The 19097-nt window shown below is 36.9% G+C and overlaps 1 protein-coding gene across 2 annotated transcripts in view; it reads left to right on the top strand.

Annotated features, from left to right (window-relative positions):
• LOC113538341 (butyrophilin subfamily 1 member A1-like) overlaps positions 1 to 19097 on the top strand; it is a 33011-nt gene that overhangs the window by 3838 nt on the left and 10076 nt on the right. Inside the window, exons 2-3 of one of the 2 annotated variants that reach the window (XM_053233253.1) lie at positions 9581 to 9637; positions 17102 to 17452. In XM_053233253.1, coding sequence (XP_053089228.1) covers positions 9583 to 9637; positions 17102 to 17452 — 406 coding nt within the window. In that variant the 5' untranslated portion in view covers positions 9581 to 9582. Of the gene's footprint in view, positions 1 to 9030; positions 9638 to 17101; positions 17453 to 19097 lie in introns of those variants that run through there. The other variant, XM_034303250.2, reaches the window with a different exon arrangement.

Below are 19097 nucleotides of genomic sequence, written 5' to 3'. Positions count from 1 at the left end.
GTATGGAGAAGGTAATTCATAGTTTGATCAAGGAGGACCAAACCGGTTTTATCCAGGGGCGCAATGCGTCTGACAATATGCATCTACTCTTTCATATTCTTGACTTTGCAGAGTCTCATCCGAGCCCTTGTGCGGGTTTTTCACTTGATGCAGAAAAAGCCTTTGACAGGCTAGAGTGGAATTATATGTGGGCAGTTCATTTCTATGATCAAGACATTATACCACTCACCTGCAGCATCAGTCTTGACTGGCAATATTATTTCCCCCCTGTTCCCTCTACAGCAGGGAACGAGGCAGGGATGTCCGCTTTCCCCCTTATTGTTTTGTTTATCTCTTGAACTCTTAGCACAAGCCATCAGGAAATCTGAAGTATCGATTAAGATTCATGATCATAATCATATTATTTCATTGTACACTGATGATATTATTCTATATTTAGACCACTTTGATGTTTCAGTCTCTAGTATAATTAAGGAATTTGATCATTTTAGTAGCTTATCAGGATACAAAATAAATTGGAGCAAATCGGCTTTAATGCCAATTAATAACATTAGGGTTAATTCTTCTATTCCCTCATTTATCCCTATTAAGGATTCTTTTATCTATTTGGGCATTACCATATATAAAAACATCCATAAGATTGCCAGAGACAATTTTAATAGTATTCTAGTTAAGATTAAAAATGACATTCAAAGATGGAATAATCTTAAAATCTCTCTTCAAGGAAGAATCTCCACAGTTAAGATGAATTTGTTACCTCAGTTTAACTTTCTTTTCTCTATGATACCACTTTCTCCCCCTCCAGGTTACTTTAAGGAGATCAACTCCATACTTTGTCATTTTATCTGGAATGATAAATGCCCCAGAATCAAACTTACCACATTACAACATCCTATACGGATGGATTGATCCTCAATCTAAAGTTTCATGGAGACTGATTGAAGCTGACAAGGTTAAACCAAATAGACTCCAAGACATTTTATTTACTGGCACAGGAAAAAAAGGTGATAATTATAAATTTGGTTCAGTTGTGGCTAATTCTGTTAAAATCTGGAAAACGGTTGAGTGTCTGATAGGAGGACCCTTCAAATTTTGTAACAGTACTCCTTTATGGCACAATTTTAATTTTTTACACGGAAATTGTCCATTTGTCCATCCCTCTTGGTCTTCTTTAGGCATAAACACGTGTGGTGATATATATGATAACCAGGGCCTCTGTTCATTTCAGACATTAAGAACTAAGTTTTGTTTACCAGCATCCGCATATTTTGTCTTTCTTCAATTACGTTCTGCTCTCAAAACATATGGAGTTCATTGGGCATCTCCCATTTCCTCTCATCCTATGCGGGATTGGATTGAACCATCTTCTGGTCGGCCATCTGTTTCCTTAATGTATAATATAATTATTGATTGCATTACAAAACCTCTTTCTATCAAATCTATCTGGAATCGGGAATTACCTGACCTTAATTTATCTGTTGACTGGGAGAACGTGTGGTCTAACCTCAGCTTAACTTCTAATAACTTGGCTCATCGTCTTATTCACTTCAAAGTCATTCATAGAGCATACATAACTCCTTACAAAAGATTCACAATGAAACTACAACCAAATTTTAACTGCCATATATGTAATACTGCATCATCAGGTACTTTTCTTCATACGTTTTGGGAGTGTCCTATCGTCATTAAGCTATGAACACATGTAAACCTGGTTTTAACCTCCTTACTACAAATTGATTACTTTGCTAACCCAAGTTTATGTCTTCTTAATGATGATTCTGGTCTCTGTATAAGCTTAATACAAAAGAGAATGTTGTTTGCTGGTTTTACGGCTGCGAAGAAGACAATAATACAGAACTGGTTTACACCGCACATGTGTGGAAAAACATACTGGATCCATAGCCTCCTGAAAATAGTGACTTGTGAATGTACAACAGCACGAATTAATAAGGCCAAACCTAGGACTATTGATGCTTGGCAATGTTTTTCCTTTAACATACTTGATTATATAAAGGAATGTTTTGTTTTGGTTTTTTTTTTTCTTTTTTCCCTCCCTTTCTCTCTCCTTTTTGACTGGACTCTTTAAATTATTGATTATATGTCTGTTGTTGTTTTGTTTTGCTTTGAACGGATGTTATGATGTTATGTTATATGTTAAAGACAATAAAAAGCTGATCACAAATAATATGCTAAAAATGCTTACATCTAACTGCCATTTTTGCTACTCCTCCTCCAGATTTTGTCCAATCTTCACCAAATTTGGCTCACATCATCTTGAGACCTGTCTGAACAAAAATTAACAAAAATACCATCATTTCCAGGGGATTTTTAGTGCTTTTATACAAAACTCAATTTAGTTGTAAACTCAATTCATAATTTTCATTTAGAGAAAGGTTTTGGTTACATTTTATTTTACTTTCTAAAGATAGCATTTTTGCATTTTTTTTTATTGTTTTAAAAAGAATAGCATTATATTAATCCTCTCGAAAGAATAGATATTTTGTGCAATATTTAGAAATAAATTTAGTAATCATATTTAGGTCTTCAGTTACAATGTCATTAATTTTCAGTTTTCTAATCAAGCTCCTTTCTGCATTCCTTTTCTCAAGACTAAAAAATATTTGCTGTTCCTTTCACCTTCTTCCATCCATTTTCTTCTACACCTCACAAATGCACCTCTGGCTTTTTCTTAATAAATGTTGTCTAATTCTCTCTGTAAATTTTCTAGAAGATTAGTTTGAGATGGATGTGTAAGTGTTTGAGTTAATTTTGAGATCTCTCGAGTTATGTCTTCAGTTCGTGATCTTTTTTTCATAGCCAATTTTTTCCCAAATTGAATGCTAAATTTTCTTATTTCAAATTTCAATCCAATATTGAGTCCAATATTAATTTATTAATGACTGGAATTGTTTCACATAATCTTGATGGTTTAAAAGTGAATTATTTAAGTAACAACCTAAACCGCTTCATCTTATTATTATTATTATTATTAATAATAATAATAATAATAATAATAATAAACTTAGAAATATACCGATAGTAATTCATGGCAATGACATCAACAGAATTAATTTTATCATTTGTTGTCATTGTTGTCAACTGAACAATATTAATCATGGGATGAAACTCATTTCATTATTTCGTTAATAAAATAAAAAAAAAAAAAAAAAAAAAAAGGTAAATATACCAGGCAGTCCTACGTTTCATTGCTGTCACAGAAATCTCTACATGGATTCCTCTAGAAGCTGGCTTTTGCAACAGGGATTTTTGAGAAACAACTTAAAATTTTAAAGACCTTACAATAACCCTTTTGAGGAATATGAGTTCCTCCAATAACCCCCAAAGGACCTTGTGCTCTCAGTGGAATGAAAAAGGTGACTCCAGAACTGTAGAACTGAAAGCCAAGTGTTTAATGGAAGAACTGCTAGACTGTGTTGTGGCACTTTAAATATACTTGAAAGTTCCTTGAGTACTGAACTGGATATTTGAGGCACTTTTAGCTTTTACAGTGCAGGTTAGCCATGTAGTGTACATTACCACAAACCCGCTAAAAAAACAATCCACCTTGATGAGAACGAAAAACCAGAGTTTTCTCAACTAAGCGCAAACTTACCTGGGTAGCCAACGAAACCGGCCTCCGGCTCACAGGACCGACACTAAAGAACATTCACAGAGTCCAGGGTCCAGGAGGTTGAACTTTTAGTTATAAGGCAGACTTTGGTTTCTTACACTACTCAAAAATGTAAGACACATTTCTTTGTTGGTATTGTGATGATGGTATAAAATCTTGTTTATTACAAATGATGGTGTAAATGAATTGTGCCAATTAAAGAGGTTTAAATGTAGGATAAGTTTATTTTTTTTACAAATTTAAATTAAGATTTAATTCATTTATTTGGATAAAATAAAGTTACATTAAAGATTTTATTTAGGAGGGCTAAATGTAATCAAATAGCTGCTGTGGCCCAAATACGACCTATGACTACATTTTTGTTCTGTGTACTGTGGATGAGAATCCTGCAGGCGTCCCTGTCCACATGCATTTACATATGTAAGCGACTTAATAATTATCTGCATGTCTGAACATCTATAGTGATAGGAGTTTATAATATATATTATAAATCATCTTTTTGCTGCTGTTTGTTTACCTGCACTGGATTACCATTCACCATCTTTGAACGAAATAAAAAATCATAAATTGCTTCAGAACAAGTCAGGGAATTGTTTTCCACTACTTAGCCTCTCAGTGGCGACTGGCTGCTGCTATAGAATGCATTACACACTTCTATAACAAATCCGAGGGAGGTGGATGCAAGTGCAGATAAGCTTTATTAAATAAACAACTAAGAAACAAACATGGACACGGAAAGAACCAAAAACTAAAAAAAAGAAAGAAAATTATAACAAAAGACTAGACCAAGGCAGGACAAGGCAAAGCTAGGAAAACTCAACCTGAATGCAAGCTAATTGTCCATAATGAATTGTGAGAATTTAGTGTTCACTTGGGGTTTTAATGATACATCCTGATACAATGCATCCATCCCTTTTCTGTACCACTTACTCTGCACAGGGTCGTGGGAGCCTGGAGCCTATCCCAGGGGACTCAGGGCACAGCCTGGATGGGGTGCCAACCCACAGGGCACAATTGCACACACACTCCGGACAATTTAGAGATGTTAATCAGCCTACAAGGAATCAAACCCCCAACCCTAGAGGTGTGAGGCAAACATGCCTTCACTAAGCCACTGGTGTCATGAGGCATTGTAATGCAATATCGTGGTGATGTGCATCACTATGAAGTATGCATCTAATGCAATTGCACCGTTTGAACACCAGAGGTCCTGCTTGATTTATAAATGGGGTCACAAGAGACACTCACAATCCGTTTTGTTTTTTTTTAAAATTCATTTATTTTAGAAATTAACATTAGAAATATATCACTCTAACTATGGAGACGGATTTTGCTACTATTTTAAGATGTTACTGAGGACTATTGCGTTCAAACAAGATACATTTAAATGAATATCGTACATGTTATTTTAGTTCTTCATATATTATTATGCATAGTATATCTTAGTTATTTGTATACTATTTATATAAAAATGGACAAATTTCCCCAGGCTCCACTAAAGAAACTATTGCCGTGTCTTGTAACAAAGTTTCGGTTTTACTAAATAACCAGTGGGAATTATTTTAATAACAACACCGGAAACCCTTATATATACTAACTCCCAGTTAGGTGTAAGAAGAGCCCTATTTTCCTTTCTCAGTGTTTTACCACTGTAACACTAGCTCAGAAAATCTCAGGGTATGTAGTTCAATCTCATGATGTGTAGATGTCTTAATCTTACCAATACCAAGCAAATATTACATATCAATATTACAACTCTTCAGAATAGCTGTACAAAAGCTTCAGAAATGCTAAAGGCCTCAGTAAAATCTAATACTATTCTCACAATTAACTGTACTTATGCAAAGTAAACCAGAAATCATGTCTTGCAACTCTGGGGTTGGGGGTTCAATTCCCACCTCTGCCCTCTGTGTGTGGAGTTTGCATGTTCTCCCTGTGCTTCAGGAGTTTCTTCCCCAGTCCAAAGACATGCATTGTATGCTGATTGGCATTTCCAAATTGTCTGTAGTGTTTGACTGTGCCCTGCCCTGCAATGGGTTGGTGCCCCAAGTTCCCTGGGATAGGCTCCAGGCTCCCCTGCAACCCTGTGTAGGATAAGCAGTATGGAATAGATAGATTCATTAAAAATGAATGAATACATAACCAATGTTCCAAGTATTTGCTAAGTCAGCAAAAGCATTGATACTTCACTCAATAGATTTTTCATTGACACGATTCTAGTTCTCATTATTTTAGTCGGTCATTGACAAGATTCCCCATAATGCATTCATCCAATCACCTTTCTGCTGTCTGGAATCAATAAGTAATATAATGAAAAGTACACTGAAAAGCATTCATAGCACTGCCTCAACTTTAAGAAGGAAAGCCTCCATAAAACAATGCAAAGAAGCATTATTAGGATAGCCACACTAATTATAAATCATTAATATAATTACACTCACAAGGTTAGAGTGGCACATCACCATCACATATCTATCATGTCTATGAAGAATTATAATAATATGATCATCAATATAAGCACAGTAATGTATCACTGTCTGGGTAGCATGCATAGTATAATGTTCCTTTCTCTAAGTTGAAGCATTACAGTATACAGTATGCTCAACACACATCTTCATCACATACTCTCAATCACCTCAGATGTTACCCCAGTCTTACAAAGATGTTAGTCAGTAAAGCTTCTCTCCATGACCAGTTATGCCTCTCTCTGTCTCAGTGCGCTGTGCTGTGTAGCCTGTGGGCCGGTGTGCAGTAGCGCAGGCCATCTGGGCCACACACACCCTCCTGCTTCTATCTCTTTATATCTGTTACTTCAACTCATTTCATGACCATATTTAAAGTGGTTTGTACCATTTCACAGAATAAGGAAATGTCCAAGATGACCTTCCCATATTGCAGTGTTCATTGGCTGCTGAATCATCACAGGGAAACCCCCTGCTCCTTCTTGAAGTCTCTGTCCATGTAACAATGTCCTTTTTTTCCTTCTGAGGATATAGCTCAGAAACCATCCATGTTCATGTCCCTCGTTTCTCCCTTTTTCCTCTTAAGGTATAGCTCATAAATCAGTCATGACTTTCCATTGTGTCAAGATCAGACCACCACACAGGTGACAACTGCACAGGAATCATTCTGATAATGGCAGGAGGAATAGGCTCCTCTCCATGGTCTAGTCCAACAAAGTCCTTTTTCTTGTTCACAACATGTCTGTGTGCTCAGAAAACTGCAGGCAAAGCAACCTGCACATCTGCCTCAGTGACATGACAACGTATAGCCTGAGTGGTATCAGTAGTCAAAGACAGTGGCATTGTCATTCTTGGCCAGAATCCACAACAGTCTGAAATCACATACTTATGTACTATTCTAGACTGTTCTTCAGTATGACCACTAACCAGTTGCAGTCTGAATTTTACAAATCTCTCATATGGCCTTCAACCCTACCAAAAGTCTGTTTTGCATACCAGCCTTCTTTTCTAGTTTATTAAATACATGTAAGGTCATGTATGGAGTTTTTGATCTGAGATAGTGAGGGGGAGTTCATTTCAGTACCTGGGTGCCAGGACAGAGAACATTCTTGATGCATGTCTTAGATGATCCAGTTGAGCTGTGATAGCGGTTTAAAGGAAGCAAGGTGTAGAGTGGAGTGTGATAAGTGCTTTAAGGTAAGTGGGCACTGGTCCATTTTTTGACTTTAAAGGCAAGCGTCGGTGTTTTAAATCTGATGTGGGCAGCTACAGGAAACCAGTGGAGAGAACATAGCAGTGAGGTGGGAGTAAGGTCGAAAATTTACTTATAGTTTATTCTCCCTCTTATTAACAATTATTCTGTATCTGTATTATGTTTTTACATTTGATTTTTCTTCTGACACCTGTTTGTACTTGTTGATCATTTGCACACATATTTACCATATTTTTGAGGTTGTAGTGACCCTGTATGTGATGCATTGTTTTTCTTTTTTCACATCCTCAAGGTTTTAGTTTCTGACTTCTTACCACTGTAGAAGAAACCAATTTGAGCCAGTTTTAGGTTGCACCTGTAGTACAGGAACCTCATGTAAGCTGTCTTTACTCCTCCTTTGTTCAACTGATGTAATCATTTACCAGTAAGATGTAGATCCTCCTTTTCTCTGTAAGCAATCGTGAGGTGTGAAATGTACAAATTTATGAAGTTAATCCATAGTTAATGTGATGAACTACACCATGTTGTTACTCTGCTAGAGGCACCTGTATGAAATTGAAGGAAACTGACTGCATATATCTATTATAAATAACCTTGTTATCAGCTGGTTAAAAGTAATTGCAAAAATGAGTAAGAAAAAGAAGAAAGTTTTGAGAAAAGCTCTAGCATCATCTGTTTGCACAGAAAAGGCCACTCTATTAACCAGATCATGAAAACTTGTTAAAAAAAAAAGTTAAAGGAAAAAGACTTTAATGAATGAAAACAGAAGGAATGAAAACAGAAAACCTACAGGCAGACCCAGAAAAACCACCAGCAGACTGGGCAGGATAATTGTGAGTAAAACCAAGAAAAACAGACAAGAAACAAGAGCAAGGATTGCTTCAGACATTAATAAGAAGTACCAGATACAACTAGAGCACAAAATATTTGCAACAGGATCAATGAGCAGGGGTACAGAGGGAGGGTATTGCAAATGAAACAATTCAGCAGCCTCAAAAATAAGAAAGTAAGGGTGAAATTTGCAAAAGAACATGCACAGAAAGACAGCAGCTTCTGGAGAACTGTCTTTTTTTCAGATGAATCTAAATTTAACTTCCATGGATCTGATGATAGAGTGTTTCTGTGGAAAAAATAAGGAGAAGAATTCAAATCAAACTGCATTAAGGGTACTATAAAGCATGGAGGTGCCTGGGGCTGTTTTTTTCTACGGTGGTGTTGGTGAGCTTGTGTTCACTGATGGTTATCATGAACTCACACGTGTACAGAGGCATCTTTAAGCAAACTTCCAGAAATCAGTGAAGAAATTATTCAAGCTACATAAGTGTTTTTTTTTTTCAGCAGGATGATGATCCAAAGCAAATCAGCTGCCTTTAAAAAAAAAAAAAAAAAAAAAAAAAAACTTCCCAGAGCCCTGAACTAAACCATATAGATTATCTATGGGATGCAATGGAGAAGAAATTAGCAGATTGTCATTGTCTTGCTTGGATGAACTGAAGGCTTTGTTGGTTGAAACATGGAGGGAACTTCTACCAACTGCAGCAATATAAAAAATAAAACAAAATAAAAATACTATCTCCATCATACAAACTCAAAAACTACTAAAATACTCTTAAATACTTAATTTTAAAGTTTATTACTTTATTATTTATTTCTGTATTCTTTTTGTAACCTATTATTATTATTATTATTATTATTGTTATTATTATCCTGAATGTCAGAGGTTCTGCAGCATCCTCAGCACCCCCACTTTCCACGTCCTTGAATCAAGAGCTAAATCCCACAGATAGCAGCTCAGCAGGCAGTCAAATGGCATTGTGGGTAATATAGAAAACCATTAACCAAAATGAAAATCACCATGTCAAAATATTCGATGCCACTGAAAAAAATATGTTAATTATAAAAAATAAACTTGCAAGATGTTTGGGGTGAATTTTTCCTTGAGTGAGAATGAGTGCGGAAAATGAGTGAGGATCTTATGTTCAGTATTTTAAATTTGGCCTGTTGCAACATGCAGCAAGATTAATCACCTCAAAGACACTATCTCACTTCTCATCATACTTTATTTAAAAAAAAGGCGTGTTTAGTCTCGTATTTAAAAAAAAACAGGTTGCACAGGTTACATAAACGAAAGTACACCAGACTTTGGGACAAAGGGCCTTTATTTTTAGTGTCTTCTTACTTACTTTTGTGTTAAATTGTGCACCTAGAGCAATTCGTAAAATGTTATTTAGCTTGTGAAAAAGACTGAAGAAATAATGATAAACTCTCTTTCAGGGATGTTTTTGTGTGCGACTCTCCTGATTCTCTACAGCTTTATGGACTCTCAATCAGGTATGAAAACACCTACACTCTCTCTCTCTCTCTCTCTCTGTGTGTGTGTTCTAGCTTTATACAATACATCCTAAGCTAGTTTTCACACTTCAGGATTTTTTGCAGTGAGAGTTCTGTATGTTTAGTGGAGCGGGGCATTTTTACATTGGGGTGCTGGCATTTTAATGGATGTACTTTGCTTAGGCAGTTACTGTAGTGTATTGGATAGATCTCAGGAATATATATGTTAGCTGGCCACTCTTTGTACTGATACTGAGTTAGTGTTTTGTTGGCCATCCTTTTCTTGTAAGTCTCCGGCTTCATTACTGCAGACAGTTCAGTAAAGAAAAATAAGAAGAAATGCCCGCCCGTGTTTAGACTCTTTATTGAGTTTTTATCACGCAACAAACACAACAGTTGGCGACGAGGTTTACACGGACATGATAAAGACACCGAAGCGCTTTTCCTAGTTTTGTTTTTTTTTTTTTTCCTGGACTGGGCCTTTTTTTTGGGGGAAAAGTAGGAAGAAAAGTAGCCTTAAAAAGGGGGAGGACAGTGCAACTGTGCAAAGATGGCTGGTTATATTGGAAAACTTGACGCTTTTGACAGTGCGACGGATGATTGGACAATGTATTGTGAACGAATGGAGCAGTATTTCAAAGCCAACGATATTGAAAATGAAAAGCGTGTGTCTGTGTTGTTGAGTGCAATTGGAGGAAAAGTATATGTATTGCTGAGAAGCCTCACTGCACCTGCAAAGCCTGCTGATGTCAGCTTCGACAACATTGTAAAAACGAAGGAGAGTCAATCGCAGCGTACGTAGCTGAACTGAAAAAGTTATCTGAACACTGTCAGTTTGGGGATGGACTGAATGATGTGCTGAGAGACCGAGTAGTCTGTGGCATTTTAAGAGAGTATTCAGAAGAGATTGCTCATGGAGGCTGATCTCACTTTCAAACGTGCAGCTGAAATTGCCGTAGCCATGGAAACAGCTGCCAGAGACGCGGTGGAGTTGCGGTCAGGAGTAAAAATGTCGGTGAACAAAATGTTTGCAGTGAGTAAAGCAAAGAAAATAATGCAAAGAAGTGAACTGTGTTACCGATGTAATAAGGGTGGACACAAAGCAAACCAATGCAGATTTAAAACAGAAACCTGCAGGAAATGCAACAAAATTGGACATATACAAAGAGCATGTCGATCTGATGTACCAAACAGTGAGAAAGACAGACAGTACAAGGCTCAGAAAAAGAAAAGCAGGTATGTGCATGTTATCGCTCAGAATTCAGATGAAGAAAGTGATAGTGGGCTGGCAAATTTGGAAATTTACAGTCTGAAAAGTGACATGAAGCAAGCAATCTGGCTGATGCCACAAATCAATGGAAAAATCATCCGAATGGAGTTGGACACAGGCTCCGCTGTATCCGTGATGTCACAGAATGAGTTTGAGAGACATTTTGACAATGTTAAGCTAAAGCCATCACCTGTTAAACTAAAAACATTCACCGGTGAGCCTGTACTTCCCATTGGGGTAATGCCTGTTACTGTTGAGTACAATGATCAGCGGAATAAATTGGATCTGTACATAGTCCAGACAGAGGGGCCAGCACTTTGGGGACGTGACTGGTTGCGAAAGTTAAGGTTGGACTGGGAATCCATTAAAAGTCTGCAAGTCACAGTTCCTGATGCATGGAGTACTCAAAAGAAACTGGAAAAAGTGCTGGATGGTGCTGTAACAGTGTTTCAACCAGGCATGGGAACCTTGAAGCATATCAAGGGAAAAATAACACTGAAGGAGGACGCAGTTCCCAAGTTTCATAAAGCATGTCCTGTTCCCTATGCTATTCGCCAGAAAGTCAAAATTGAGCTGGATCGATTGGAAGCTGAAGGAATACTATCCAAGGTTGACTGGAGTCCCTGGGCAACTCCAGTTGTTCCTGTATCCAAGAAGGATGGAAGTGTAAGACTTTGTGGAGATTTCAAGGTGTCTGTCAACCCCGAACTGCATGTAGAACAATATCCACTGCCAAAAGTAGAGGATATCTTTGCCACACTTTCTGATAGTAGACACTTCAGCAAAATCGACCTGGCGGAAGCATATTTACAGATGGAAATGGAGGAAGACTCAAAAGTGCTTCTGACTATTAACACACATAAGGGATTGTATTGTTATAACAGGATGGTTTTTGGCATTGCCTCAGCGCCCGCTTTATGGCAGAGCGCTATGGATCAGGTGCTTCAAGGCTGCCCTAGGAACTCAATGTTACCGCGATGACATCATCGTTATAGGTGAAAATGACAGTAGACATTTGGAGAACTTGGCACGTGCGTTAAAGAGACTGGAACATTACGGGCTACATGCAAGACGTGACAAATGTGAGTTCTTTAAGAGCAGCATCACATACTGTGGACATCAAATCGATGCAAATGTCCTACATAAGTGTCCTGACAAGTTGTGAGCCATTGCAGAGGCTCCACCACCCAAAGATGTCTCACAGTTGAGGTCGTTCCTGGGATTTGTCAGTTACTACAACAGGTTTTTGCCAAATCTAGCCACTGTTCTTCAAGCGACTGGTGATGTCAGACACGGTATTGACTCATTTTGACCTCCATAAACCATTGAAAGTGGCATGTGACGCCTCACTGTATGGCATCGGTGTGGTGTTGTCCCATGTGATGAGTGATGGGACCGAACGACCTATAGCCTTCGCTTCACGTTCTCTCAGCTCTGCGGAGAAGAACTATGCTCAGATTGATAGGGAGGCACTGAGCTTGGTCTGGGAGGTTAAACGATTCAATCAGTATCTGTATGGGAACGAGTTTACCTTGGTCACTGACCATTAGCCTCTGGTTTCAATATTCAGTCCACAGAAGGGAGTTCCACTGACAGCTGCAGCACGGATGCAGAGGTGGGCTTTGTTCCTAGGAGGACACAGATACCGGATTGAATTCAAAAGAACGCATAGACATGCAAATGCCGATGGACTTTCACGCCTGCCATTAGACCTTACTAGCACAGAGCCAGTGAAAGAAAGCATACCTTTAGATGTTTTTACACTTGCGCAGTTGGAGGGCTCCCCTGTTACGGCTGAAATAGTTCAGAGAGAAACCAGGAGGGATCCCACATTGTCTCAAACACAACAGTTGCCTGATAATGTACTGACTTTAACATGGCATGACTGCACGTAAACCACAAATGCCAATATCAAATGTGATGAATGTCAATTTGAAAAAAATATATAAATAAAATAAAAATTAAGCTCTTGACCTGTATCTGCATGGTTTTAAGCATTGTACTGGTCCCACATGATTGGGTGATCGACTAATAGTATAAAGTGCCTAGCAAAAATCCCCTTAAAAGTAATCAGAGTGATCTGGATTACAAATGACTTTTTTTTTTGATAATTTTTGCTGTGTCATATTTTATTTTAAAAGGCTGACCCTCATAGTTAATTAATTTGAACTGATATATATTTCAAGTCATATTGGCTTTTTGTAAAAAAAAATATTCTTTCACAAAAATGACAAACAAAAATGCTGTTTGTATAAGTATTCAACCCTTATGCTGTGGAAGCTCCAAGTTTAAACAGATGAAAGATATTGCCCTAACGAGGACACAAGTGGCCTACAATTGGCCTCTAACTGTGAACAATTAAAAATGTTCATCTTTTGGCAGATAAAATGAGGGATAAGATTTTTTGGTCAGATGAAACAAAAATTGAGCCTTTTGGCCAAAATTCCAAATGCTCTGTGGCACAAACCTTACACTGCCCATTCAATCAACACACAAAAACAAAGAAATATGGTGGTGGCAGCATCATGTTGTGGGGATGCTTTTCCTCACCTGGTACTGGGCATCCTGTTAAAACTGAAGGACAATGAATAGTGCAAAATACATGAGATATTGCAAGATACTTCAAAAAACTAAAACTTGGGAGAAACTTCACCTTTCTACAAGACAATGATCCCAAGCACAAGGCCAAAGCAACACAGTAGTGGTGGAACAACAAAAAGGTGAATGTTCTACAGTGGCCGAGTCAAAATCCAGATCTCAATCCAACTGGGAATCTGTGGTACAGTTTGAAAATTGTGATCCACAAACATTGTACAACCAACCTGAAGAAAGTGGAGCAAATCTGTCAGGAGGGATGGGTGAAAATCACTCCCAAAGAGTATGCAAAGCTGCTAGGAACTTACCCCAACAGACTTTTTTCACAGCTTTTAAGGCTTCATTCTCATTTTAGTGAGGATGACAAAAACTGCATCATCCAGACTTCCTGAAGCCCATGGAACCCTTATTGACTTCTTCAAATATAAATCATCAATACAGTTTATTGCAGACACCTTCAGCACTAAAATTTCAAGCATTAGATTATATCATCCATACTTACAAAAGAAAAAATCCTCCCAAAATCTACCCAAAAAGAATACACAGCTCTGAAAGATCTCAGCAGAAGGAATTACATTGTGATCAAGCCAGCTGACAAAGGTGGGGCAGTTGTTGTCTGGAGAAAAGACCTGTACATCACGGAAGCAGAGACCTAACTCTCTGATAACAACTTGTATAAGCAGATCAACCACCACATCACTCCTCAGCTGCAGTCCTCCATCCAGTCTTTTATTACTAATGTCATTTCAGCAGGATATCCCCCTAATTCTGCCTAGAACCTAATGGTGGGTTGGGTTACTTGCCCCCTGATCCCCCCAGAACTAATGTTTGCAAATGAAAGAAAAGCTGCACATTGCAAAAACTGCAATCCGAAAACATATACATTTCAGTTAGGTCCCTGAAATAAATTCACTCATAAATTCAATTCACTGCAAACATTTATGGCAAAACAACCTAACAATAATTAGTAATCATGTTAAAACGATCAGAAATAATTCCTGTTCCTATATCCACACCAGTGGCATTTAAACAGTATCATTATAGGTGCCCGATCTGAGCACTCACTCACGCTCACTTTTCAGTTATGTTTCCTCCTGACAGGCTTGACAGATTGGGCAAGTTAAAAAAAAATCCACAGCTGCCAAGATCTTTTTTTTATAGCAAATAATAGGAATTAAATTGAATGGATTATCACAAAAATGTTTAAGTGCAAACATTGTGTTTATAAGGCACTGAATCATTTTTTTTGTAAGATAGATTGCAAAGATTATAAAAGGGATTGTGTGCTTGTGACAGGATGTTGCTATTCACTGTATAGTAGGTGCTAAACATAAGTTAAATGTGAACTTTTTTCTATGCATCTGGATCTTAATAGAATTTAAATGAACCTAAGAATGATACAACACAGAAACTGTAGACAGAATATATAACTGTTTATTAAATGTGCATATGAACTGGTTAACTCCCCCTGTTCAAGATATTCCTAAAGCTTTAAAGAGTTTAATTATCACACAAAATAAGCAGCCTATGGTAGCAACAGCCACACTAACAGAGCTGAGGTTGGTGAAGGAGTGGGCAGGCATAAAGCTTATGGGTAGTATTTCACCATACATTGACAAGTAAATTGATTTATGGTTTATATAGGACTGTATATTGTTGTTTAACATATATATATATATATATATATATATATATATATATATATATATATATATGTGCATAATATGGATGGATGTCATAAAAGGGGTTTAAAGGGGTTTAAAAGTGAAGCTAAAATGTCTCTGAGGCGCTCTAGTGGCTGGCCGCAGTACAATTTTTAACCCCACCTGTACCCATGTTAGTGAATGGGAAAGGACCCAAACTTACACTGCAAGTTACATCTCATCTCATCTCTTTTTTTTTTTTTTTTTTTTTTTTTTTTTTTTTAACAAATTCAGTTATTTGATGATTAAGAGGGTGCAGTTGAGGTGACTGACAGTTTTGGGGTAGCTGAAATGACAGTTAGCCTAATGAACACACACACTGTCTGTGAACACGCAATGAACACGCAACTTGATGCTCTTACTAAGACTATAGCCCTGCAAACTTCATTTGATGAAGATTTACAGTATTGAAACTTTGACAGTTCTGTAGGAAAGCCATGTCCTGTAAACTGTTCTAACAGACCCTCTGGGGTTTCTTGCTGTTTTTCCCAGTGTGCGGCTCATTTTGATGCCTGAATTAGTTCATTAACTAGCTAGCTACCTGCTAGATAACATTAGCATACTGAAACTAGATATAACAATATTAATCAGTTTGGATATTAAAATTGCCCAAGTCACGTCATATTGAAATAAGTTACTTGAACATCCTGTTTATTCAGGTAGCTGTGTTAGCACTGCATTCACGTAGAGCGGAATTTTTTTTCCCTCAAAAAGTAGGTTGAGTTTAAATGTTGACTGCTGTTTACCAGTACATTTTCAGTTGGTATATTACATTTTGATACTAATACTTACACTACTTTGATTAATATGATTTTAACAATTAGCAAGTGCCAGCTAGTTTTTGTACTTGTCATATGCGTGGCTCCATGTGTGCTCCTGACATGAAGCAGGGGAGTGTCCAAGACCAGTACGGCCGGGTGAGAAGTGGACAGAACGTCTGACTGGCCATATCAACTGCACAGACTCTGCCTCCAGTTTTCACCTACTGCATAAATTCAGTCAAAATACCAACTTTAAATTCAACCAAATTTTGTCATTAAACATGCATATGTCATGGATTTATGTATGTTTGCAGTAGGAGGGTGTGTGTATGTGTGTGTGATTTTTTTTATTTATTTTTTTTTTTTGCTTGATTGCTATTAGCTAACTGCTGTTATTGCTGTAAGGTCTACCTACATTACTGAGTGTGTAAAATTCTTTAAATTTACACAATTGCAGTGGAAAACTACTTTAAAGATTTACTATTTGGATGTATATTAACAGGCTCAGTTAACATCTTACGCTGCCACAGACAGACAGCAGCATAAACTATGGAACATTATCATGAGGAGTCAAAATTATAATTTTATTATAAACTTTACTGTTTTAGATTCAAATTATGTATTTACCCACAGTTTTTAGTCAACTTTATCTTAACTGTACATCTTAACATATTCACTTCATGTGTTTATGGAGTGATTTTGTTGACACTATATAGTGTGCTGTATATCCAACAGTTACAGAACATTATTGAACATTATTTTAGATTCAGCCACTGAAACAGAGTGACTCCAATAAGTACCTGATGGAAACTAACTTCATACTTGTTTTCATTTTTTTTTTATTTAACCAGAAAATTAATACATTATTCACAATATAGGTGAAAATAAAGTTTGACTGTTTTTTTAAATTTACATACATAAATATTAAGAAAATCTGTTCTGACAACTAACTGTTATTGTCTTGATCAATGTACCTATCATTAGTTAAAGCAGCAAACAAATCAATTGTAAAAAAGAAGTATGACCTTTCACATGGTGTATGGTGTCAAGTACAATTAAATAAGTACTGTCTTGCTGCAAACAAAATATATAGTGTTATAGCATAATTGTTTTTTGCTTTTTCCCCCCAATACAGAGGCTCTAAATGTGTTTGGTCCAGAAGTTCCTCTTGTTGCTGTAGCTGGTGAAGATCTGGTTCTGCCCTGTTTTCTTAAACCCAGTACGAGCGCTGTGGACATGACAGTGGAATGGATCAAACTAGATGTAGAGCACTCATTAGTGCATCTCTATAATGATCATGAAGACAGAAATGCAAAGCAGGCTCAGCCCTACAGAGGAAGAACATCACTGTTTAAAGAGGAGCTACAGAAAGGCAACGCTTCACTCAAACTCTCAGCTCTGCGAGTCTCTGATGAAGGAAGATATAAGTGTCTCGTTGAGGACGAATCCTGGTATGATGACATCATTGTGAACATCATTGTCGAGGGTAAGAGCTATTTCTGCACTGAAGTTATAGTACAATTTTTCTCATTAATGATGATTCACAGCATCATTAATGGTTTGTGCATACATAAACCACTTTAAAAGTCTGTAGAATACCGGTATTTTTAAAAAATATTTATTTATTTAAGCGGGTTTTATAATGGGTGTTTATAGAAAGGCATTTAAATAAAAAATTAATAAATATGCCTATGATATAAGTAACAAAATGAGTAAATATTTAAATAAGTCAATATATTGTGAAATAATTCAATAGCTAAATAATACTGTACTCATTAATAATAAAAAAAAAATTCATCATACCCATTTTCACAATAACATTGTCACCATTTAAATTAAATATTACCAGATAAAATGTCAACGTTTCAGTTAATTTTTATTTCATAATAATAAGTTTTATTTCAAAATAGCTTTTTTTCAAAAGACTACTTTTACTTCATAATGTTTTTTTCATTTCATAATGAGACTTTTATTTCATAATGAGACTTTTAATTTATTGTGTTGTAGTAGGGCTAATCCTTATCAATTATTTTGCCTGAAGTGGGCAATACATTTCCAGCATCTGACCCCCTGCTACAGAAGTTGTGTGGCAAAGTTCGTCATCTACATCAGATTATCGGTCGTAATAGAAAGACACAGAATGTTATAACACCTCCGTCACTATCATCAGCAGCCACTACAGACTCAGTCATGGGTGTAGTGAACATGAACAAATAGATTGTTTTTACTCTATCACACCTTTTCCCCAAAATGCATTAGGAGGAGTAATTAAATGTTAATGGACTGAGCAAACATCCAATCAAAGTATGAAGTACACAAAAGGACAGCTGATAGAACAAAGTTTAGTGGGAGTTTTTTGGTTTGAACAAAAGGGTTAAGGCTTTCCTGCTTACCATGTTTGGTATTCGGAGAAAGCACAGCATGAAGCCAGTACAGCATTACGCACCTGAAGCACTAAAAAAATGATAAATTACCACTGCAGCTGTGAACCTGTGAACCTGAGTGTTCACACTGAGCAACATGACATTCATGTCCCTTGTAGTTTGTCTCTTGTGGGTGTGGAGTGAGTGCTACTGTTGTTGCTTGTGGGTGTGTACTGTCCATCCAGCGTTTTTATCTCAGATGAGAAAGGGTGGTGGCAAGAGAGAGTACAGTATCTTTAAAATGTATTAACAATGTATTCTAATATTTTAATAAAGTGAAAAAAATGTGAAAATTGGTTGTTTGATGTAAGTTATGTGCCAGGCTTAATATTAACTTCATTAGCAGGTTAGCAGTTAAATCTAACTGCACCAGCTACATACAGTACACTCAGCATGTATCTAGATGTCTTCTAACAATCAGTTTAAAATTTTTTGTACATTAGATTCTAGGCTTCGTATTAGCTATTAGCAGATTATATATACACTCATTTGTCCGGTGATATGTTGTTCCCAGACACCGTGACCGGCACCAAAACTTCCTAGCAGAAACTCAGCAGATATATATAAAGTTTTCTCTCTCTCTATTTCTATAACTGCTGATCTCCTGGGATTTTCACGCAGAACAGTCTCTAGAGTTTACTCAGAATGGTGCAATAAGAAAAAACATCCAGTAAGTGGCAGTTCTGCAGATGGAAATGCCTTGTTGAT

Source organism: Pangasianodon hypophthalmus, chromosome 4 (genome assembly GCF_027358585.1).
Source record: "Pangasianodon hypophthalmus isolate fPanHyp1 chromosome 4, fPanHyp1.pri, whole genome shotgun sequence".
Lineage (NCBI taxonomy): Eukaryota > Metazoa > Chordata > Actinopteri > Siluriformes > Pangasiidae > Pangasianodon > Pangasianodon hypophthalmus.
This window is presented reverse-complemented; position numbering and strand designations above follow the sequence as displayed.